This window comes from Dicentrarchus labrax, unplaced genomic scaffold (genome assembly GCF_905237075.1).
Source record: "Dicentrarchus labrax unplaced genomic scaffold, dlabrax2021, whole genome shotgun sequence".
NCBI lineage: Eukaryota > Metazoa > Chordata > Actinopteri > Moronidae > Dicentrarchus > Dicentrarchus labrax.
The window spans coordinates 10,260,611-10,286,726 of NW_026136702.1; the positions used below are offsets into that span (position 1 = coordinate 10,260,611).

The following is a 26,116-nucleotide window of genomic DNA, read 5'->3' on the forward strand; positions in this document are numbered from 1 at the left end:
CGACATTGAAAAATGCTTAAAAAAATTCAACAACATGTCACAGAATCAGTGTCCTCCTTAGTGTGGATAATCAACAGAGCTCAATGTCAACAGCTACAGTATTTGTTCAGCAGAAAGTAGCTCCAATGACGCTTTACAACCAGGTCTGTGGATTTTTCATAGTAATGGAGACATTGTTTATAGAAAGCATGCAGCATTTTTTTAGTGAGCACCACAAAAAAAATTCCATTCACCTGCAGTTTACTGGGATGGTGGCAGACACATTGCTGCATGGTTAAATATTTTAAAAATATGTTTAATGTAGTTTAGATGAACCAGCTCTTTAAGCCTGAGGACACTAGCATACACTTTCACAGTTTTATTAGCTTGAGACAAGCTCTGTAAAGGACAGCTGATGGGTTACATAAGTGGACAAACAATGAGGTCAATAGTGAGTGGTATACATAATGAGAAAACTAGAAAACCATCGCTGATCCTGATTGTGACCGGTCGTATTCCTGCGGGCAAGGATTGATTTATCCAACTGAGAAATATAAATCTCTTCAGACAAATGTAGTACAGTATATTTACTTCAAAGATGGGAGAGAAGCAGGAGAAGGATTACAAGCAATTATCCTCTGGGAGGCATCTATAAAATAACCTCACTCTGCATGTGTGCATGTATTTGTATATGTGTGTTTGTTTGCCTAATGTGCAGAATACTAATGGGAGCCATAGCCTGCACAGCCATGATAATGAGGTTTGTCATGTCCACAAGGTGTGGTAATATCGGAAAGACAGCAGTGTAGAAACTTAACTGTGTGGTAAAGTGTGTGTGTGTGTGTCTGTGTGTTTGAATGTGTGATACCATGTTATATGCATGCTGGATCAATGCGCTCACCACCCACAATATAATAGATGAAAGGGGAATGCCTGTCTGTGTCGTTTTTACCTTTACATGAAGCTGAGTGAAAATAGATGGGGAACGTGTGTGCGCGGCTTCATGTGCACCCAAACCTGGGGGGAATTGATGCTATGTGTCGTGTCCATGACGACAGCCTCTCTCTCTCTCGGTCTCCCTATGTCAGTCTATTTCTCCCTCGCTCGCTCTCTTTGGTGACAGTTGACAGGTTTAACACAATAGAGCATTTGACTCTGCCTGGCTGTCAGAGACAATCACTGCTTTCACTCCTTTCCTGTCTCCTCTCCTCCCCTTACTCTCAGCCCCTCTCCTCTCCTCTCCCATTTAGTCCCCTTATAATTAAAAATTAATTAGCCATTTTAAAAGCATCTCCAGTCTTTCTGTACCGCTCACAGTTATGTACTTTGTATCTTATTCCCTAATGTAAACATTTGGTGGCACATATTGACTAAACAAACACCTTATGTGTCAGTATAGATTCCTGATGTTTGTCTCATTTGCGTGTGATTGTGTGCTTTAAATGCATTTTTATGCTTGTTTAACAATAGTGTGCTTTCCATCCTCTGTGACCTTGCAGGGTTTTGTGTGTGCAGTACAGGAAGATTTGTCCTTTGGTATAGGTTGGATCATTTTGTGCCTTTTGATTAGCTGCTGAATCAGCGTAGCGGCAACTGCACGTCATCAGCCTGTTGTCCTGTTGTCCACTGAGACACAAAAACAGATGAGCCTAGCAACAGCATTTGTCCTCAACTGGACTGGCATGAGTCAGTCAAAATGATCAATGATAAATTCAGTTGGCGGTTGGTTTCCGAGAAGATGTTGCACATGCTGCTACTAGGAGTTTGTTTTGTATTGTACGTCCACGCATTTCAGAGTGTGAAGTCAGACATTTTGCTGCACTGCTAGAACAGGTCAGCCATGTCAGGTCAGTGTACTGCTCAAGACCTTTTTTTACAGGTCTTCTACCTGTGATGCAAATTGAACCTGTGACTCTTCAGTTAATACCTCCTTTTACCAACCACCAGAGTATACGGCTGCATGCCAGGCTTTATAAACTGCTCTCTTAAAGGTTCGGTTGAGGACTTAATGCTGATGAGATGGTGTTACAGACTTGGCACAAACTCAAAACTGCTGCATGATGTTATCAGTTTAGTGGATATATAAAGAACATTTCAAAGTCACCAGAACATTCTCTGCACATTTAAGTGTGTGAAAACAACTGTGTGTGTATGTGAAAGAAAAAGCCAGAGTGTGTGTGTGCATGAGTTTGAAACACTTTGAAATATATGTAAATACTTTAATCTACACTGACCTCTAGTGGAGGTTGATTGAAGTTGCACTTGCTTTACTTGCGTCCAGTGACCCATTGTGTGTTCATGAGAAAGGTGACTTTCTCGATGCATTTCTATTTTGTAATTCCTTTCTGAAGCCTGAGTTTTCCTAATGCACCCTTACCAAATTCAGACCTCCTGTATTATTTTGTAATTCTCTTTCCTCTCTTACAGTCTGTTGGTCTGTCTTTCTTCCCTCACAACCTTCTTTCCCATTCTCTTTCTTCTCTCCCAGTAGGTTTCTAGCCATCCAGCACCTGCTCGCTGGCACTGTGAAATTCAAAGTTCACTCATTCTGTATTCGATTCATGGTATAAATAATATATTGTTTATTTCGAACCCAGCATACAAGAGTGATTTTGTACTTGCATTGTTTTTGACTCTCGCTTGCCAAGTCAAAAATTGGAAATTTCCTACATTATTATCCCTGTATCTTTAAACAGTGGTGTTGCTATTTACTGTAACCACACATGTTGTTTGTATGCTGTACTGACCTACGCATGTTGCTGTTCCACGTGTATTGTGTCTTGCCGTGGGGCATAACAGAAACTAATGCAACAACTCTAGTTTATAAGACATACTGTCAGTCCACAGACTATACATAAACAAATGATATAAAGGGCCTCATTCATGCCGGCTGAATAGTCAATTGATAGTGGGTGGCTTTTTGGTAAACCTTTACAATAGCAGCTAGATCATGAGGGAAAAACAACACACGCCTTATCAAAACAGGTGGTGGATGACGACATGTGTTTGTTAATGTGTATGGGTGTATATCAGTGGTGGAAGAAGTGCTCAGACCTTTTACTCAAGTAGAAGTAGTAAAGTAGTAAATAAATAAAAGTTAAAAAGCCTAGAACTATAGTAGTATTAGGATATAGTAATATAGTAGTATAGTACTAAATATAAGTACTCATTATGCAGAACAGCCCATTTCAGAATAATGAATATCATTATTGTATTATAGTTATTAATACATTAATTTAATATTGCAGCGGGTAAAGTTAGGGCTTATTTTTTCTATTAATACTGCTGGGAAGTTTGTGAATTTCAACAATCAATAGTGTATTTATTATACAGTATTTATTATTTAATCTCCAAAATAAGTCATAAATAAAAATATAAAATAAATGTAAGTAAGAACTTCAATATTTCCCTCTGAATTGTTGTGTAGAGTAGAAGTTGAAGTGTAAATTAGCATAAAATGGAGAAGTACAAGTACCTCTAAACTGCATTTAAGTGACAGGCACAGACAATTATGTGTGTGATTACGCCCACAGGAGGGGCGATCCGGCTCTGCCACTGAATTTAGCGTTCTCATAGCACACATGCTGAGCAGTGATCGTGATCCCTCACCTGTGTTCAGTATGTCGGTTTTTAACTCTGTGGTCATCCCGAGTGACTCTGAGGGGGGCGTTGGAGGTTTATATGCTCTCATCCTCATGTCATTTTTCCCACTGTCTTACTGGCTGTTTAAGAAGAAAGGTAAGTGGTACTTTCTCAAAGCAGGATTTAAGTGCTTGTCTGGTTCACTGACAAGTGATTGTTTTAATGCATATGCCACTTTTAGTTCAAAAGAATAACATAAAATCAATATCACATTAACAGAAACGTCAAGAAAGGAACAAGAAGACAGGAGTGTATAAAAATAAATTATAGGAGACAAACCAAAGAATTAGTGCATTTACCATTAACACCCAAAAAATAACTACATGCCAGTGCCACATACAATGTAAATGAATGCATAATGAAAGTAGGACTGTTTCTCCTAATTCAGGTTTAAATCATTATAATGTGTCTCTTATTTGATGCTACAGTGTCTGATCTTTGCCCTTTGTGCCCACTAGATGTCCCAGTCTAGCTGACCCAGGATTAAAAAAAACTCCACCTCCTTTAGTTTTCCAGTCTCTTCCATCTTGTTGTATTATCTGTATTGATCGTCTGTGTGGCTCAGCTCACAGTGTGGGACATAGGATCTAAAAGTGACATGTTTGGCAAAAAATCTATCTTTGTTATTGATTTCAAACGTATTCCGTATGTTCATTCGATACCTCACATGAGGCCATATTGCGCCAGGGGACATTACTACGAGTGATGGCTGGAGAGTGAGCGTGGTCTGCAGTCATACCAATTTTTTTTAGTTCCTCTCTCTGTGATTTTGTGAGTGTCTATTTGTGAGTTGCTCTCTCGGAAGCATGGATGGTCAGGCCTTACTGAAGCAGAGATCAATAGTCATGTTCTCCAATTAGCACGTTCAGTGATTTAGAGAATGTAACATGCATGGATCGATGTAGCAAGACACAGACATAGCAGCTTAACTGTCATGTACTGTGGAAAATGTGTTGTTATGTGAAAGATAAAAACGTTTCAGGCCTGAAATCTCTCATAAATCCATTTTTTTCCTTTTTCAAGTCACATTCTATCTGAGACAATCTGATGAAGCTCAATTGTCAGATCCCTTATTTATTCCCATGAGGCCTCAAGTTTGACATATACACACAGTAGCCTCCATAAATACTGAGGTATGAGTCAATAAAGCCATTCACTTTGGTTTATCACAAAACCCATGAACCCATCAGCACAAATGTGAACAACACTCTCCACAGTTTAGCACCTATCAATTGACTAGCTTTCCTTCAGTGCTCACGTCTCAAAGCATCTCTTACAGTATATTTAGCTGCAGAAGAAATTTGGAAAAATCAATAGGAGCCTGAGGGGAAAGAGAAAGGAAGTTAGGTAACATGTGTTTTGTATTTAGAGCCGAGTGACTCTGATGATCTTCTTTTATAGGTCATATTAGACACAAAAGACAGAGCTTGAGTGTGTGTGTGGAAAGATTTGTTGCTTTTGAAGGACTTCATTAGTTTGATATATTTCAGCAAGGCAACCTCATTTATTGTGTATTTAAGGGACTGTGTGAAAATTATTTAGTTGGGGAGAAGGACTAAAGACTACTTTTTGAAAATGCAATGTTCTCCTCATTGCTATTAATATTTTGTTTGGACCCTCCCATGATTAAAAAAAGCTGCACACCTTACCCCAAAATAGTATAACCATATAGTGGTTATGGTATGATGCAGAACATGCATTATATTATAAGCTTACTTCCCTTTGCTCTTCTTTTTCTTTCTTTTCCTTTAAGAAAACTGTCACACATTGCACAAAATAACACAAACAAAGTCCAGTTAAGATGCTCATAAAGGTATTTGAGTTTTCAAAGACTATCTAAATAAATTAGAAAAAAGAAATTGACGAAATATACTTTTTGTATATGTCAGAGCAGCATCTTACTACACACTCTGAAGATTGAAAAGCACTATTGTCTAGGTATTTCTAGGAAATAATGTCCTGTGGCACTGCAGAAGGAAAAAGGCTGAAGTGATAACTGTGTCTGCTCATTAGTTGTCTCCACACAGAATTTGTCAGAAAGCTATTTTCTCTCAGTTGCTGGGGGAGAGCTCCGAGTCAGATGGTAAACAGACCTGTTGCACTGAGATTTTCAACTTAATTGAACTTTGAAGTTATCCTTTCTTGTGAAATTAAAGTCATATTAGTATTGTCCACCTTGACTCTGAAAGTGTAAATAATTGCTTCTTGTTTGTGTAAATTTGATGAGAATAGAGGAGAAAGTATTGGAGGAAAAAAGCGAAGGAGTAGAGGACACATCTGCAGGTCCAATTTTCTGTCGTGACAGCCAGAATGAGGTGAAAAATCCTCCAGGAGGGGAGAGATGCTAGAGGGTAATAAAGAATAGATGCCTCTTCCCTCTGTGCTTTGCAGATCGCTACACAGAGGGATCTGACCTTAGTCGCTCAGCCTCTTCAGTTTGTCCTTCCTTTGTTCCTTCATGTTCTGTTTCTGTCTGTCTTTTCTTACTTCTCATTACTCTCCCCTCCTCACTGCCACCATGTCTCATGCAACAACCTGCCTCGCTCCTTCTTTCCTGCCTCCTCTCTGTTGCTCCCCTCAAATGACAACTCTTCAATAAATAAGTGGGCAGAGAAATCATTTTTAACCAACAAGTCAGGCTCAGATTTCTTTTCTCCCCCCACTCTCTCTCTCTCTGTTTCTTTTGTGAGTGTGTGTGGTTCAATATTTCTCTGTTTTCATTTGCCATGTCTGCAATCTGAGCTCAGCTTCAATACAGCCAGTATACATTACTGCCATAGAGTGAGGAAAAATGGGTCTGCTGTTGTGTGGTGTTTGTTTGCTTTCCCACCATATGAGCAGAATGACGTCACATAATATTAGGTTTCCTGTCACCTTGTCTGACTTGTGTGTAAGCGCATTTGCGTGTACTCGTCTTTGTGTGTATGTGTGTGAGTAGACATTAGGGTGACCCACATGGTCCTCGCTGATGCTGTTTATGTGACAGACGTCTCCGTAATGAGGCAAGCTGCTGTATAGCCCAGATGAAAATGCTGGAGCAGGAATGTCAACGAAGAGAAACAACAGCAGAAGTGGATGCAGACACAGCACATTTGTCAAACCCCTGCTGTCTTGCCTCTCTCAACCTTTCCTCTCTCCAAAGAAAGAAGCAGAAAGGGATACACAGCAGGAGAATAAGGCAAAGAGGGAACATCACACCTTTTTCCATTTCTGTTATTTTTGAAGCACAAGGCGACGTGATACCCTCACTGGGAGTGGTGCTGGGAGGGGCAGAACATCGGATGGTGGCCAGTGATGGTAGCAGCCTGCACTGATTCTTGTCGATGCCATAAGTATCCCTACCTCCTATGACTGACAGACGATATTAAGGATGTTTGACAGGAAATTACCAACTCAGTGCCTCCTTGAATGTGAAGGTGAATGTGGTTCTGCTGGTATTAGCAGTCATTATTTGTATTAGAAAGTGTGGAATAAACCAGGTATGAGCTGAAAGCCTTAGGCTCCTTGACTCACAACAGCTGACTAGCTTTATTGGTGAGAACTAAGGATAAAATGTTTATATAAGGATAAAAAGTAATTCATTAGAAAAAATGCTTCTGTAACATATTTCTGTAAAAGTAGCAATTGTACTTTCAGTAAGGGACTGTACAAAAATTAATTGCTAAAGGGAAGTTTGCCTTTTTTTGTATGCAGTATTCCATTTTATTTTAGCCTGCCCATGATTTATTATATAAAAATATATAAAATAGGTACATCAAAAAGATGCGTGCCAATTAATTAAAAGTATAGGGTTGCAGTACAAGTAAACTGGGCCATAAGATCAAAACAAAACAGAAAAGAAAAAGAAAAACCATCGAGGCAGTGGCTCACTAACGGCAACCCAAACAAAACAAAACATAATTAACCCTGTACAACAACTCACAACAATTTTATTTTTATTAGAAAACCTATTCAAAACCAACGACCCTCATACAAACACAAAAAACCCCACCAACACCAACTGCTACACTATGACAAGATGCTTCTTTGACATCTCTTTGGCTCTCCTATAAACACAATTATTTATTTAACTCTCACAACGGCTGACCAGAATGCCACAACATCACACACACAAAGTAACTTTACACAACAAACGAAAGAATGTCTGCCACTGGTAACTCTGCTCGAAGTCCATGTTGAACAGGTCAAATTGAATTCACTCACATTTTGGCATGATAGCTGCTCAACATGCAGCGTGCCAGCTCTTCGTGTGGAAGCCCAGCCCTTATTTACTAATCACCATCCTCCACCCTGAACTACAGGTCCGGTCAGACCAACTGCCCCACAACATCAGTTCTACATGGCTACAATATATCATATAGTTGCATTTTGTCATTTATATGTAGAGGAAAACAATACGGTCTCTGTTTTACAGTAGGCTTACATGTTTTTATCAAAATAATAGCTGCTAATAGGACCAATATGTCAGTTTTGAGAAACACAGTGTAAATTAGTGATTGAATGTTGTCTCTAGCAAGATGTTTTTTTCATTGGCTAACAGGACCTAATGATTCACTTTCTTCTTCATCAGAACAGAAAGCAAACCTACAGTGAAGTAAATGTGTCATATAAAGTAAACCAACAATTTAGCGCAAGTTCAGTATCTTAACTATTCTATAGTGGTATATTGTTTTATGATATTAGAATGGTGTTGCAGTTTTTTTAAGGCAATAGTGAACACAGTTAATTTTCACACAGTCCCTTATTTAGAAAAAACTCTTCTCAACTATTTGTAAAAGAAGTCAGGGATGACCAAGTAATCAGCCATTTTACTGTTACATCAAGGTGTTGTTTTTTGTTATCCAGTGTGTAGGATTTCGTGGCATTTAGTGGTGTAGTTGCAGACTGCAGCCAACTGGCCTTGTGAAATGCCCTATGTGGAGCCAGGGTTTGGTTTGTAACAACACAACTTGATTTTACTGTATGAATTATAGGATTAGTGTGTAAGATTCAGTGTTTGAACAATACTGAAAATTTGACTTAAGTAGAAGTACTACTTAATTATTACTTAACTACAAGTAAAACTACTAGTGTTAAAAAAATACATAAAAGTAAGTAAAAGTACAAAGTATTCTTCTCAAAAACTACTTAGACTATGAGTTACTTTTTAACCGTTAAATGCATTATCAATAGCAGGCATTTAGTCGAAGAACAAAGCAAATTTCTCTGATAAATGATAAGGGTATGAATGAATCAAACTACAGCTATTTAGTTTCTAAACAAATATAAAGATAAGGTTAAAAGTATACTAAAAATGTTTTTTGAACAGTTTAAATTTCTCCCATCACCAACAAGCAAACAGCCAGGCAAGACCCTAAACTGTCTCCATTTGGTTTCGGTTTCTCCAAATATTCTGGAAATTACTCCCAACTGCTGTTCTGTTCAGTGTGGGCACCTCTCCAAACCTGTACCACTCGACTCACTCTCTCCTTCAAATGTGTAGGAGAACCTACAGTCGTCGAGAAACGCCCTCTGTAGCCCGCCCCCTAGACATGAAGGGCTCAGTAATGAAAACACTTCCTATTTTCAGGTGATTATACACCAATGTATATTAACTATGTATTATAATTAGAATATAATTATATTCAGTTTCTGCCAATAGATCCATAAATCTTACACACTGAACCTTTAAATCACAGTTGACAGTCTCTCAAACACAACACCAACATCAATAGTTACTGTATGTAACTCAAATTATTGCATTCAACTCCTAATTTTGTTATCATTACTGATGTTTGTCTCCCAAATATTAGGTTTTCAGCAACAAAGACAAATATCCTTTGCCCTTCAAGTCATAATATCAACACATTAAAAAGTTAATTGAGCCATTGCATCGATATTGGGAGGCGTACAGGCTGCAACACAGACGCAATTATCTCCATACAGTGAGAACACACGTTTGCAGTGGGACTTCAGTTCAGATGAACATAAATATATTTTCTTTCCATTAGTTAAATCTGGCTTTAAACACTGTCCTCCAGTTACCAAGGAAACCACATTAGGCAAATCAAAGGAGGTAATGTCACTGGAGAGGGAGGGCATACCTCAACTCCCCCCCCCCACCAAACAATCTCTGTCTTGCTATGTGTGTGTGTGTGTGTGTGTGTGTGTGTGTGTGTGTGTGTGTTTGTGTGTATGTCTGGCCCACTCACTCTCTCTCGGTTAGGCTTTCTCCCTCTCTCTCATTTTCTATGCCATCTCCCACTCATCCTCTCCCCCTCTCTTTATCTGCTGCCTCTCCCTCACTCACTCCCTCTTTTCCCCTCACAACACTCGCTCCCTGACAACCACTGCCAGAGGACTAGCAGGCGCAGCACATCCCAAGTTCACTCGACAGAGGCCTGGAAGAAGAAAGAGAGAGGAGAGGAAAGGGAAGAAAAACATAAACTTTACCACAGGTGTTATGACAGTCTGGAGCTCTGTGTCGCAGGCTGTAGCAGCAGCAGCATGGCCTCCACCAGGGGTTAAGTAGGTTGACTGATTTTTTAAAATCATCACTCTCAAGTTAGATAACTAGATTGGATCGAAGTAGATAAAAGTAAGGAAGTAGGCGAAGGACGGCTCAGCTGGGCTAAAGTTGGACAAACTGCTCAGGTTGGGTGCAGTTGCACAGGGCTTGTGTTGGTGGCCGGACTCGGCCCGACCCTGACCCGACCTGGCTCGGTGGAGCAGTGCTGGGCGATGACAGACAGTGGTCTCCCAAGATGTTGAGTCTGGATGGCTTGGAGATGATTGCTGTGCTGGTGGTCATGGGTCTCTTCATCAAAGTCCTGGAACAGTTTGGGATGTTCGAGCCTGTTGGAGGGGAAGGTAATGGATTTTCTAATAACGGGACAATTGTGGTACAGTAAAAAGATTTTAAAGGTGGCGCGGGTGTTCGAGTGTGTGCATGAGCTGGGACTTTCATCTGCAGTGCCCATTCCCTCTGGTCCTGAATGGGCTCCAGTTCTGTCTGAGGGTTTTGGTTTACCAGTGCAACAGTGGGACATGCAACACTCTTTCCGTCTCTCTCTCTCTCTCTCTCTCTCTCTCTCTCTCTCTCTCTCTCTCTCTCTGTCTCTCTCTCTCTCTCACTCACTCACTCACTCACACACACACACACACACACACACACACATATACAGAGTAACTTTAGCTGTATGAGAGGTCTCCCTCTGCCCCTGGGGTGTGTGCTTTTACCCTTTAATCGATAACACTATGGACAGAGTGGGTCTGAGTGCTGTGTGGAGGCACTGAGGGAATGTCAGCCTCTCAGTACACTCATTAGCCTATAGCCTGTGTATGGAGCCGTATCAAGTGAGAGAATATGGCTCATTCTCTTATGCTGCAGATCATAGGTCAACATGTTTTGTGGTTGAGATGGCCCAGTGTGATTTACCAAACATGATTCAGTTCTTAAGTGTTTCACTTCATGAATTTTGTCACATCAATACTATGTAAAAGAGACTCATTCATTTGTGGTAAATCAGTAGTACAACCATACTCTCCATTCAAGTCATGTTTGATTATAATTTAACAAAATTAAACATTTACTGAATGATACTTGTACAACACTTCAAATGGCGCCTGCCTGTGAATGAAGGGTTGATTGAAAAGGTCCTTGTCCTGCTCTGGCTCACCCCAGGAGCTGGTCCAATCTACTTTACCTTGTTCACACTCGTTTATCTCTTCTCTCTTAGTGACAACAGGAATGATGGGATTCCTATCTCCAATGTGTTTTTTGCTCAGTTGCCAGAGTGTCCTGTACACTTTGGGCATGTGGCAACAGTGGCTCTCAGACAGGGTTTGGACAGGGAAAGCAAACATGTAGTTGAATTACAAACACTGTATTGTTTAAGAATTTACTTATTATGGATGCTGCACTATAAGAGACAATCTCCATCCCTGATGCACCTGCTGGACTGCACCCAGTTGTCAAGGTGTGCCAACAGCTTCGTCATCTCAAAAAGTTCCCCTTGGAAACCTGTAGTCAGTGCTACAGCGCTCTGCATACACGTGCATGCACACGAAAACAAACATACACACACACACACACACACACACACACACACACACACACACACACACACACACACCATTTATGCTCTCATTACACTATTACAGCATATTTTGACCATTCTTTATGGAAAATGGCAGAAGTAATAAGTGCATGTGTGTGTGTGCCAACTCCTCTGTGAGTACTTAGGCTAATGAATTTTATCTTTAATGGAAGAACTTAGCCTGAGTAATACAGTTGTTCTGCCATCTGGACTATCTTCAGAATCATGTGCTGACTAGAAGGCTTGGAGCCAATGCACACTCCATATAAGGGCATGTGATATACACTTGATATACACATGCCTCCTTGAGTATGTGTGCTATGTTCATGTGGAAAGAAACGCATATCCTGCACATTTACAATATAACAGTGATACCATTATGTGACAGTTGATTTATTTTAGCCAAGTGTTCCTGTGCAAAACTGAATCTCACATCATTTGTAATCTGTCCCCCTCCGTATTAATCCCTTGCTTCATTCCTCTATTCGACATAGATTCTTTCATTCTGCTTGACCTTTCTACTATAATGGTGGAGTCTTGTGTTGGCTGCTTGTGTGGCAGTGTGTCTTTCATTTACTTCCCTCTAAGGATATTGATCTGCTGACGTTAGTTGGTTTGACAGCGGCTAGTAGTTAGTCACTGGTGTTGTGTGTGTGTACTTTTATAGTGCTCTTTGCTACTTTACTTTGGCATGACAAAAATAGCTGAAAACTGAAAAAGTTTGTAATGGCTAATGAAATGTGTGTCTCTGTTTTACTTTGGAAGAGAAAAAAAAAAACATATAAGATATTAATTGTGGTTGAAATTACCCTCTCCTCTTCCACTTGCTAGACTCAGCTTGCCAGACTCATACTGAGTAATTTTTTGGTAAGCCAGAGCGAGACAAGTAAAATAAAGAGACTGTGAAACTCCCATTACTTTAATGAGCTGTGTTGCTGACCTTCTGATAATTAAACGCACACACACACACACACACACACACACACACACACACACACACACACACACACACACACACACACACACACACACACACACACACACAAACACATACACGGCATGCACATACTTGTGTGTCCTCCAGAGAAAGTGAAAGAGGGAGGAAAAGAGAAAGAGCTGCATGTGTGTGAAGAGGACACGTGGTATGAGTGAGGTGCACTCTTCTCTGGAAGTTTACAAGGCTCTGACAGATTTAAAGCTAATGGCTAATGGCTGGAGCGTGTTCTTTAGAAGTTTATGAGGTGGAAATTAAAGAGTTGTACAGTAGGATGTTCTGGCCTGAGCTGGATGGCAACGTGCCTGAGAAAAGAGTTTCTAACAGCACAGTGGTTTCTTCCACTTTTCTTCTTCTAAAAAACATTCCTTGGATTGTTTTTTTTTACTGTTACCAGGGTTTGAAATATGGGGAAACTGAAAGAGCTATGAGCTCCCCAGAAAGCCTCATTTAAGACATTTATAGGGAGCTGAATATAGCTAACATATCTGACTTTTTAGAGCCATATGCCGTCGCATATATACAATACTAATCCCCCACCCCCAAAAAATTGGGCTACCTCAAAGCCATGGTGTAATTTAAACACTGACTTTAACTTAGATAGATAACTTAAAGATACAAAATCTCTCTCTGATTGTTTGCAAATAATAAATACATCAGGTTATATTCTCCCACCTTTTCCTACTGCTGACATTTACTCCTTGCTGTCTCTCACTGGATGCATGTTTTTAATTAGGAACTTCAAGTTTACTATATGTGCTGTAGTGAGCTGTGATACTCCTGGTCACTCACTTGCATGAAAGTTATGGCATTGTGACATATGCACCACATTCTCTTTCACCCTTTGATTTTAGTATAAACTGAACTGGCACTGGGCTTGATGAGGTCCCGGATGTCAGGGACATGTTCCAGTGCTGCTTCATCACTTCTGAAAGGCCTCTGATACTGTCATGTCTCTCTTTGCCTTCATATCAACTTATACCTGATTCAGCAGTGGGTTAAGATCCGTTTGTCAAACCAACCTGCAGAATCTAATCCTTTACTTCCCACAGTGATGTTTTTTTTACTTTGCACCTTCTGTTTGATTCACATTAGTTCACTGGACATTTGGTGTGAGTCTATGAATGGCAATGTCAGTCTGTCGGCCGTCCAGCATTTTGGTTGAGACTATAATATATATACACAACTATCAGGTAGAATAAAACCACTGACTTGTAGTGTCACCAGCAGGTCACATTTGAATGTATTCAGTGAAATATCTCAACATCTAACGTGGGTGAACCCTAATGAGTCTGGTGATCCACCTTTCCCAAAGCGCCAACATGAGGTTGGCATTTTTGTTTTTTACTAAAATGTCTGAACTATTTGATGGACTGCAGAGAAAATAATCATGTTCCCCTCAGGATGAATTGTAATAACGTTGGTGATCCCCTGGTCTTTCCCCTGTCATCATCAAGTCAAATTTTTAATTTGTCCAATACTTGTTTTATGACCAAATACCTGCAAAATCAATGGCCTTCCTAGCAGCCTCAGTTGTACTTGTTCTGTTCTGTGTTTAGTACTACTTTTTTGGGGGGCTTTTACACCTTTAGTGGAGCTCAGGTGAGACAGGAAAAGGGGGAGAGAGATTAGGGAGGGTGTTGTGAACTCTGTGTTTAGTGCTAAACTAAGACCGTGAACATTATACATGCTAAACATCAGCATGCATTATCATTGTGAGGGTGTTAGTATTCTGATGTTAGCATTGTGTATCTCTGCTTGAATTCATTCATGAGCAATTGCATTAATTGGGCAAAAATGATTCCCCTAATTGCAAATCAGTTTGTGAATGCTATGCTATTTAGCATTACATCATAATAATATCTAATAAAAACTCAGATCATCTTCCAGAGCAGCACATTATGATGATGGATTACTGTAGCACCAGGCAATAATAAGGCCGAGAAGTATCTTGAATACCAAATATACAGTGTATTTAGTTTTCTGATGTCTGTGTGTGTGTCTTTTGTGAACACTATAGTTTTAAAGCTCTAACACATAGCTCAGTAAATAGTTTTTACTGCTTAAGAGAATATTTTGCTATGATCAGCACAGTGTGTGTGTGTGTGTGTGTGTGTGTGTGTGTGTGTGTGTGTGTGTGTGTGTGCTTTGAGAGAGGGAATGAGACAGTATGAGGGAGGGGGATAAGTGCAGGTAAATTGCTTAGCGGTCAACAGAGGACCCATTTGTGTCCAGTCACATGCACACACACTCTCACTGTAATTGCCCTTCAATAGATAGGCACACTAATGGGGAATGCAGTGTGTGTGTGTGTGTGTGTGTGTGTGTGTGTGTGTGTGTGTGTGTGTGTGTGTGTGTGTGTGTGTGTGTGTGTGTTTGCAGCCCATTTAGAGTGAGCTGCATTGCTTCACACCCTCCTGAAGGGTCTCAGGATATTACAGCTGTCATGATAATATAGTCACCTATACTACAAAGGAAAAATATGATTAGAGGCTTATGATTTTTAGAAACATTTATTTGTTGAAGGTTTACAATTTCCAGCCAAGGAGTCATGATTTTACTCTGTTGGGTAAAGTTGAAACAAGGGCAGGCAAATATAGCCTTTGTCAGCAGTTTGGACAACAAGTATCCTGGTTGTGGCAAACTTTATAAACAGTAATAAAACTGCAGTGAGTGTGGAGTAGACTGTCCTTGTTGTCCTTGTCTGAAACGCTTTCTCTCTCTGCCCCTCTGATGGCTAGCCAGCAAGAAGATGAGAGCCTGGGACACAGGAGGATCAGACAGGGGATATTTAATACACAACTCTCTCAATCCACCGCCATCCTTCTCTCGCCGCTTCCCTCTCTTTCCCTATTTGTCTCTCTCCCCCCTCTTCTGTCGCTGTCTGTCTTCTTTTTTCATCTGGCTCTCCTTTCCTTGATTTGATTATAGTTTTGTGTGTGTGTGTGTGTGTGTGTGTGTGTGTGTATGTGTGTCGTGTGAGTGAGTGTATGAGACCTGTATTTGTATGGCAGGTGCTCTGTGGATAAAAGACCAGAAGTTGTTGACGCTGTGCTGCTCCTCTTCTGACACATGTCTGCAGAAAGATGATAACATTGAGAATAAACTAATGAATTCACACACGCCTGCGCGCGCACACACACACACACACACAAACACAGACCTGTCCTTGAAAATATCATTTTCTTACTTATTAGAGTTTGGAAGATTTGCATTAACACAGCTTAGCTTTGTGTCTGGAGACCTTTATAGGGACCCTATATGCAGCTTAACCCGTAAATGTTCCAGCAGTTAATGTGATACTAGGGTTTCTGTGTAAGATGCTCCAGCAATTTGAAATTGACGTGGACATTCCTGTTCTTCCATAGCTGTAGTAGGATCAGAAACATGGCCATGCAAAGCACTCAGATTTTTTTTATGGTTTTAATCCATTTACAAGTAATCCAAAAGGATCATTGTTCTGTTGAGAAGCCCCAGTATCCAAGACTTCAGAGTTGGCTGTCAAATAGCAGCTTACTGCTGATAATTTATCAAGGCTATTGCAGTCACATATGTATGCAACAGATTGGCATCTATTTAAAAGTCTATCTAACATTGCTGCTTTAAACAATTAGGGATTACCAACAATTGAATAGAGTTAATGCTCTTTATCAGTGGTGGAATTTAGCCACTTTATTCTCCTCTACTATACTTCAGAGGGAAATATTGTACTTTTTAGTCACTAGTTGCTTTGCAGATTCAGATTATTCATACATAAATATAATTACCAAATTCATTATGATATATTTTTATAGAATAAGCTATCTAGCAGTATATAAAGTAGTTACAATTAGCCCCACTGTTACTAGCTCCAACATTAAAGTGATTCTTGTTCATTAATGCATCACTAAGTATAACACAGTCTATATATTCTAGGACATTCTGCATAATGAGTACTTTTTTACTTTTAAGTAAAATTTTGAATACAGGACTTTTATTTATAAACATACTATAGGAATGATAAGCTATAGTCATAATGCTTTTTAGAGAAAATCTTATCAAAGTCATAGTCTGAGCTTGAACCTTGCCATTTCTTTGATCCTAAAGGGAGGTCTCCAGTAAAAGACAGTTTATTGGTGCTATTAATGGAACTTTAGCTATAAATAAACCTGAATATTTCTGTCAAGAACAAGCATTGCCTACCGTCATTTAACAATGAAGCAGTATGTGTACAACAAAGCAAAACAAAAGTCATGCTTTCACTAGAGAAACTACAATGGTGTTATCCTTTGTTTTTCTTTCATATGTTACAGTTGCTGGTCATACAGTCTCTTTCTCTCTCTTCCTCTATGTCGTCCGGGAGCTTGCTTTGGAAGAATTCACTGTCTTAGGGAGATCATGATGACCACTTTAGGCCCATAAAGATGTAACAAGGCCCAAGCAAACAATTGTGGTTTTAGTAATGTATACTGTGTGTGTAAGTTGAGAAAGTAATCCTGAAATGAACTGACTAATAACTAAACTTCTCCCAGTCACTCACTCCAGAAGGTGAATGAAAACAAGTTTCTGCTGCTTATTAAGACGATGCGCCTCACTCTCAATCTGTTTATTCTCCTCTTTTCTCTCTTTCTCTCTCACCCACACACATACAGTATTAACAAGGGCACCCAAGCCTTGCAGCGGGAAAAACATTTATGTTAGGCAGACATTGGCTCTTATTCACCCTGTTTTACAACAACAAAAGAAGGCTACAGGCTTCTGTCATTCTGCCATTGATTTAACTGCCAATTAGATTTTCATTCATGGCTGAATCTGAATAAACGTTTAGGATAACTTTCCTGCATGTGGCTGCCAGCTGGTTGAGTTTTACTCTACTTTCAATGTTTCAAGGTCTTTTGTTCCAACATTGTAATGTTTTTTTGGCTGGAAAATGGTGTTAGATGGCTCAGTAATAAAGTTGCTATGACAGTAATTTTCACTTTAACTTTTGTTGTAGTGGTCCTTTTAGAAACAAATCTTTCAACAGTTGAAACTAAACCTTCAGAGAGCTGAGATTCAAACCCTGTTAGCTGCTAGAAAGTTTTTTTCTGTAGTATCGACCCGTTCAGGATGTTTACCTGATTTGGCTCCTGGCAGGAAACAGAGCAGAGTGTTTATGATTTGATGGAAATAAGTTTAGAGGATTGTTGTGAGCGATGCAAACACAATTTCTATTGACTGCTTCACACCACTCAAAAATACAGGATGCGTTTTGAAAAGCATTAATGCAGTTGAGTGCCACAAAAGAAGGTTATATAGGCATTAATGTATAACAGTTTTAATCCTGTTTGGTCTGCTGTAGTTTTGAAACATAGTCATATTAGCAAACATGAGCAAACCTATCCCTTTCAGTATTGTGTGAATGTGTGTGCATGAGTGTGTTGGAAATTGTTAATGGCTTGGGATCTTTCATTACCCTCCCACGGTTAGTCTGGTCTCTCGAGCAGAATTTAAATGAAGGACAATAACAAAGAGAAAGAGAGAATAGCTAGAGGTGAGCAGCACTGTTGAATACAGGGCTGCTAACCAAATGTCTTACGTTGCACTGCCCTCTTCAGGTGTAAAAGTCAATTACTGAAATATGTGTTTGGGAAGGTCAGAGGTTTTCAGCCTTGTGTTTCAGCTGGTTGAGAACCCCTTGTAGGCTATTACATGTTAGATTTCAGGGATGTTACAAGCCATTCAGTCGCTGAGAAAAAGGCAACATTTATTCATTTATAATAGAAAAAAGATAAATTGTGTTCTGTTTGGGTCAATATAATTAATTTTACTGTCACATAAACTTGTAAGACACATGGCCATATAGAACAACTCTAGTGTATTCTTAAAAACTAGTGTCTAAATCAAAATTTTCAGTACAGATGCTGTTCATGTCCATAATGGATTACTCTTGTTTGCTCAAAAGAGAAAACCTCTCTGATCCCTCCGTTTCACCTGATTGTGGGCACTATCTTAAGGAAACTGTTCATTAGCAGCTCTCTGTAGTTTATGCTGAAAGGACTCGGCCTCGGTAGAATGAATCTGTTTTTGTCCCACATCGCAGTATTAAAAATATCCTCAAAAGCTAATGATCTATGCAAATGGTTCTCTGCTTTCACTTATCTAATTGGAAACACACTAGCCAATTTTGAGCACCATTTGTCAATGACTTCCTCTGCGTCTCCTTCGCTGCATGCATTCACACACACACACACACACACACACACACACACACACACACACACATACACACACTCTCTCCCCCCTCTCCCCCCCTCTCTCTCTTAGACATTTTAATCAGTTTTGAGAGGAATAATTGCCCAGGTAGACATCTAAATATGGAGGTATTTCAATTACTCTGTGTGTCTGGCTTCAGGCAAAATATGGCTCACAGAGACTAATCAACTAAGACTGATTAACGTAGCATTTTATTACAGTCTGTGTGTGTGTGTGTGTGTGTGTGTGTGTGTGTGTGTGTGTGTGTGTGTGTGTGTGTGTGTGTGTGTGTGTGTGTGTGCGTGTGTGTGCGTGTGTGAGGCTGTCAACATCTAACGTAGATTAGCATTCAGGCAAGTGAATGTCCATCATTATATTAAGATCAGATCATCTCTAGGGATAGATTACAGACATCCTTTCCTCACATAAAGGGGCCATAAACAGTTTAGGCTAAAATAAGCTCCTGTGGTTCATCTGTGATTTCTTGCCCTGAAGGAACCTCACTGCCCTTAGCAGACCTTTTGAGGTGATGAGTAGAGGTCAAGGAGGAAGGGGCAACTTTTTCTGGAAGCTGTTTTATACGCTCACCACAGGCCTGCTAATTATATCACACACACTCTCAATTTCCAAGCATATGGACACTTTCGCTCTGTTGGAGACAGACTGCACAGAGCTCATATCTGATTAGCACTGAAGTGACAGCTGTCATGAGAAGAGCTTGATGTGTGTGCAGTGTTTTGCAGCTGAAGATGTGTTTTTGTTGTTAACCTAACTTTTATATCAAATATCAAATCCATTTGATGATTTGGTCAAAAGTCACGTAGACGCTAAATTTGGTTGATTTACAGCATGGCATAGGGATGGTAATGTCAGTTTGTCTGTTGGTAGTTGGCTAATGGATGGATTGCTGTTGCTGATCCCCAGAGAACGTATCCTAATGACTGTGACAGCCCCTACATTTTTCTCTTGCGCTGCTATGTGGTTCATCTGGGTGGGTTTTGAGTGAAATGTCTCCACAATTATTGAATGGATTGCCATTAAATGTTGTGTTCCCTTCAGGATGAATAGTAAACAATTTGGTTATCCCTTTACTTTTCATGTAGTACTATCACTCGGTTAAAATTGTAATTAGTCCACTACTTTGAGGCTGACATTCCCGTCAGCCTGTGCTGAATTTATATTCATTGCAAATCAGCAAATGTTACCATGCTCACAAGCTGAACTACATAGGCAACATAATGACCATCACCATGTTATTTGTCACTACTAGCACATTGGTATACAGACATTAGCATTTATCTCAAAGCACGGATGAGCCAAGTACAGACTCATAGAGTCTTGTTTTAGACATCTAGATTGCACAATGTTTATTTTAAAAAACCATGACCATATTTCAGTTGAAGCAACACCTAAATACATTTTACATATAGTCTTTAAGCTTATATGTAATCTAGACATCTAAAAAAGTTGTCCTCAGAAACAGTTTGGAAAAATATTTGATGGATCTATTGATTGGATGAACCATCCATCTATCACTATCAGAGGCTGACTTAAACCAATCAGATAAACAGACCAGTAGCGAGTCTGGAGAAGAGTTCTCTTGTCTTTTTATATTCATTTTTTATTCTATCCTGTCTGCTACGGTTGCTAATTGGTTGCAGCCACCTGACCAGTGCATGATGTGTGGACTGTGTGATTGACCACAAAAAACAAAAACAACCAAACACACAGGAATGAGATGGACGGGAGTCATTCTTACGGCATTAGGACAGACAAGGAATTTGCATGGGATTTGGACGGAACAGGAGTATTTTGTGTGATGGGACAGGAGTAATAAAAAAACTCACTTCTTAACCAAATTTAGCCCGCTGCATTTTTACAGTAACTTAGATGTCTAGACATCTTTTGACCTCCAAGTCACCAAAACAATGCACATACAGAGTTAAACTCTAAGAGAAGTAAGCTTAAATATAGGTTACCATTATTAGAAGAAACCACAGCAGCAGTTACAAGTTCAAAGGTCAGATCCTTACAATATTCCTGGAATCACAGAGCTGTCAGAATTGTTTTGTTTATTTGCAATATATTGATCTTACATTTCTGTCTTAGTTTATGACAGATATCTTAATGCTTTATGTAATGAGATAATGACAGATAGGCACGACCAGCCTTGATCTCTTACACTTTCATCCTTGATTTGACTCTCCGACTGCAGACTGTGTTTGAGAATTTACTGGCCTGAATATGTCACTGTATTTAGGAATTTATGAAGCCCATCTAAATAATCATGCCCATAAATGCATGCAAAATATAGGGTGATATAATGCTTTATGTAGATTAGAAGTAATTCCAATTTAATGACCATTTCTCTATTCTCCATTATGTTAGTCATCTCAATTTACATGATCATAAAGACCCTTTTGTGATAATATCTGATCCTTCAGTGCCATTAGAAACCCTAGGAGGTTTCCCTTATGGTATTTGAAGCACTCCACTGCTGCATCTGACTCTCTCACATTAGATTACAGTGATTGGCAGTTGCACACTTTGAGCATTCATGGGCCCAGTTTCTCACTTTAGACATGAACTCGGTCTCTGGCCGCAAAATTCTTGCTGGTTCCCACTTTGTTTACCAAACAGCATGAGTCTGGCTCTGATTAAGTGGTTGTTCAGTCTCACAAGGCTGCTTTAAGATGTGTTCTCCCAGAGCAGCAGCTATACTGTAGCTCTAGGTCTCATTTTGATTCTGCAAAATCATTAATCACACGACAGACACACCAAGCCCTCTGTAAACCTTTCTATCTCCCTCAGCTTCCTTTTCAATCTTCTGGTTTCTTTCTGTCTGGCAATCAGCCAACCTGCTTGCAGGCACAGACAGACAAACACACACATGCACATATATGTATATATATACAATATACAACATGAAAGACAAAATGATGCTTTAAAGTGCTAAGGGACTAAAAATTCTCCTGCCTCCGTTTCCTGTAGAGTATTCACTTCCAGTTTTTGACAGGGGGTGTTATTGAACATGGAAGTGGAGGATGAAAGTGATGGAGTACTTTGAAGCCAAGGGGTGTCACTTTTCCACTTTTATTGAAGTCTAGTCATTTCTTATATAGTGATGCACTGATCTAACTTTTCCTCTCCAAATACCAATTCCAGAGGCTGTCCTCCCAAGAAGAACAGAAGCTTCAGTCGTTTATATAGAGCCACAAAGCCCACAGAAGAAGATGTCTGTGAGACTGTGACATGTGCGATCAATGTTCTCTTCACATTTTTCCTACCAAAAGTCAATGTTGGTTTCTTTTAATCATGACCATGAGCCATATCTAACTAAATCTGAACCCAACCATACTCTTTCCTAACCCTAACCAAGTCATTTTTGTTCCTAAAGCTAAACAAACCTCAACCATAATGGTATCAGGTCAGAAAATGGGTTTTATTTTTGCAATGGCGATTTGTAACTATTGAGAGGGCACAAACAAATGACGTCATCCTGCAGGTATAGGGCCATCAAATATTTACCTGTGTCATTCTGGAGGGGAGTTATAAACAATGTATTTGTCATTTAATTTGGAAGACTTTTTACGATTCCGATGCCTGGACCAACAACTGTGTACTCATCCGATACTATTGTTCTATTGTTGTTGTTCTTGTTTCCTAATTTAAATGTATACTTCCTGGCAAGAAACTCATTAGAATAATTTCTGTGTAAGGTCAGGGGTTGCTGTGGCACTAATAATTGAGTCTGCGGCTCACACTGACTGTATTTAACATGGGTCATTCACATCTGGCCGAAACCAGATTGCTGTAAGGTTGGTCGCGGTTGATTCCGATGTGCCGTATATCACATCTGCGCATCCTTCCTATCTAGAATAATCAATTCTTTGATCAAATCCCACCTAAACATTATGTTTCAGAGAGTTCAAAAGGGTATATTCTGTTGTATTTACTATAATGACATCTTTGTTTCCTGATGCACTTGCAGCTATTCAAAGGATAAAAGGCCTAAATCAGTCATACACGTGACTCCCTCTGGTATATTTAAATCTATATGGGAAGTCTAAAAAAAACCCAACATGACAACCAAAATCCATCATTATGATTCCATTCTTCTACATGCATTTTTTTGGGGGGTTCTTCTTTAGAGATTGCGTCTCTCTGTGATTGGACGTCAGTGTGCCAGATGTGACATCAATATAGCCCAACCCAACTGAAATACTCCCCACTGCGCTGGATTGCATATGAAATACATGTTATAGCCAGATTTCACCTCCAGGCTGTGTGTTTGTGTGTTTGTGTGTTTTACACTCAGGGGAGATTGCCACATCTGTGAGTTTGTCCACAGTTGCCGCTGGGTCAGATGCTTCGCCTCTCTGTCATCACAGCCTCCCTTCTCCCTTCTGCTTCTTCTTCTTCTCCTAATTCTGTCCTTCATTTCCCCCTTGCTACCTCTTTTTACAATTTGTTTTTGGCTTTGGTCCTTGTTATACCCCAGTTTGCCATTATTTCCTGCCTTAAGCATTCCATCTTGCCCCTCCTTTCCCTGCCTCGCTTCCTATTTCATCTCCCAGTTCATTCTTCTCATCTGTCTTCTGTGTGTCACCCCTCTCTGTTTCCCCTCTTAAACTACAAGTAGTACTCCTCCATCCTTTTCCCTCCTTTCATTTCCCCTGTCCCCCCTCTTTCCTCCCTTCACTCAGTCCCATCACTGACCCAATTAAACATGGGGAGGGACACAGCAGGAGGAGAGTGACGGAGATAAGGCGAGAAAGAGAGGGAGAGGGAAAGAAGGCAGAGAGTATAGAGAGAGTTTGAGAATCAGTAGCTGGAAAAGCAGAGAGAGTCAGAAACAATTCCTGCCAACCTGCCAGGGCACACATGAATTGTCCGAACTTCACCTGTAACTTAAACAACCTTTGACAGCCTTGGAGGCGGCGGGGGTGGAGCAGCAAGTCGACAGTCCTGCTGCCACGCACTTACCGTTCTCGATGAAGAAACGAGGAGAATAACAATCTACCTTCAGTGAAGAAAGCGGGCGGGGAGCCGTGCAGAGTTGGGATGGCCAAATACCGGAATATAGAGGGAGACTGAGAGGAGAGGCTGAAGAGACGAAGACGGTGCATTCCTGGTTGGAGCTGAGGAGGGGAACGTGGTTGCCCCGGGGCAAGAGAAAGATTTTTGTTGGCAGAAACAGAGGGAGAGCGGAAGGGGGAAAGGATGCATCTGTTCTTCCAAGACAAGTGGGAGGTGGAGGGGCTGCAGACTGTGGGCATCCTCCTGGTGGTCTGCAGCTCCCTCAAACTGATGCACTTTCTGGGGCTTATCGACCTTTCCACGGCAGGTAAGACAAATGGTAAGAGAGCAAGAGAGAGACGCCGAGTGAGACATCAAAATGATGAATATGGTGAGGGGACAATATGAGGAGCTGAAAAGGGGGGTGTCTACGTGTGTTTGCGTGTGTTTCGGAAGTGTTTATTGGGGTTAAACATAACAAAGTAGTTTGGCCTAATTTCTTCACTAAAGAGCTGTCATGTTTGTCACACCTATTTATGGTCCTCTGTAGCGTGTGTGTGCTTGTGTGTGTGTGTGCGCTTGTGTGTGTGTCTACTCATACCTTTCTAAATTTACATATAAATGCAGAACGGATCATTTTGCTGTGTTTATGACACAAAGAAGATTTAAAACTTCTAAACAAACACATTTGAATGTGCAAAACATGTTAATGTAGGCCCATCCATACTGTGAAAAAGACATCTCTGAAATTCATCATTCAATACTTAACTTCTTACATCTAAGGGATTCTGTCTATAAACAATTTTATCAATGGTGGACTGTCATTCTTACTGTGTTTCATTGTTTTTACCTAAAGGGGCACTCTGCCTATTTTAGGTTCCTTGGTTTCCTCGTCATTAACAGTTGTACAGTATAATGCCCTCTGTGTCTCTGGAGGGAGCTTTCCAAAGTCTGAAATGATAACCCTAGTGATGCCATCAGGGTTACATATAGTAAAGAGGAAATGGAGAGGGAGAAAAAGAGGGTATGTCATGCAACAAAAGTACTGACTGGAATCAGTTAGGGGCTAAAAGGATCTCTGCTGCACTGATTATGAACATTATTTTCTCTTTTGCTCCTTGTGAGTCCCCCAACTTTAGGGGAGTGCAATACCATAAAGCTGGAGTGTAGTTAAGAGTGAGGATAGGCAGGAGAAGTGGGAGGAGATGACTGATATTACAGCAAGCCCCAGGCCTCACTTGCAAACACAGGCAACTGAATAGCAAGATGCCTATAAATTCTAAGTTTATGCTAATATTTGTGAAATATTTGTAATCTTAGCCGAAAGGTTCAATGTTCAATTGTTTGCACAGCCAAACTGTATCTACATCAGCGTACTGTATCACTGTGCCTCTAAACTGTAATATGTTTTCTGCCTTCACTTCGGTTGAGGGATTACTTGGTTTCTTTCTGCCTTGAGAAAATCCTCAGATCTCTTGGGTTTATGAAATACGACGCTCCTTCAAAATTTCCTGGATATTGCCAAAACTGTGTTGCCATCAAGCTAAAAATAGCTGTTTTTCTTATTTCCTGAGGAGTTGTGATGGTCTGTCAGTGTACCCTGGGGGAAACTATTGAACTCTAATTGCACAATCACTACAGGGCGCACTGGGTAAGAGTGTTATAATGCTGCACAACAGCTGAAGAATGCAAAAAGTTGCTTTTCTCCCCTTGTCTGATGAGAAATAGACAGTTTGTACATTTTCGCCTACTCAGGATAAAATTATAGAATTTCTGGTCTCATTGTCAGTGCCAGTCAAAAAAACAATTTTCACTTCAAAGGCTTGAGAACAAATTGATCACATGTTACTTCAATAGCGTAGTGAGTGCAGTAACCTACTTGTTTTCAACAAAAGAATGTTTCCAACCACAGCATTTTGTTAATATTAGATACAACTTCCATATCAAGTGCTGTGTCTTACTAAGTTGATAGTATGCTTAAAAACAGCTGTGATGGATGGATAGATAGATAGATGGATAGATGGATAGACACTGCATAATATACATGATTACAGTCTGGGTCTAAGTATAATAATATGTAGTTTTCTCTATCAAATAAAGGGGACCTTAAAGAGACGTGCTTGTGTGCATGTGTGCATTAAAATCAGGTTAATCCCTCTGAGATCAAATATCTCTATTCCAAGACAGACTT

At 40.1% G+C, this 26,116-nt stretch overlaps 1 protein-coding gene across 7 annotated transcripts in view; it reads left to right on the forward strand.

Moving 5' to 3' along the window:
* The window catches only part of LOC127375554 (Kv channel-interacting protein 2-like), a 93,216-nt gene that overhangs the window by 58,957 nt on the left and 8,143 nt on the right, over positions 1-26,116 (forward strand). Inside the window, exon 1 of one of the 7 annotated variants that reach the window (XM_051421543.1) lies at positions 3,590-3,717. The exons of 3 other annotated variants lie outside the window; for them this stretch is intronic. In XM_051421543.1, coding sequence (XP_051277503.1) covers positions 3,600-3,717 — 118 coding nt within the window. In that variant the 5' untranslated portion in view covers positions 3,590-3,599. Of the gene's footprint in view, positions 1-3,589; positions 3,718-9,889; positions 10,471-22,925; positions 24,266-26,116 lie in introns of those variants that run through there. 3 more of the 7 variants (XM_051421552.1, XM_051421525.1, XM_051421534.1) reach the window with 3 other exon arrangements.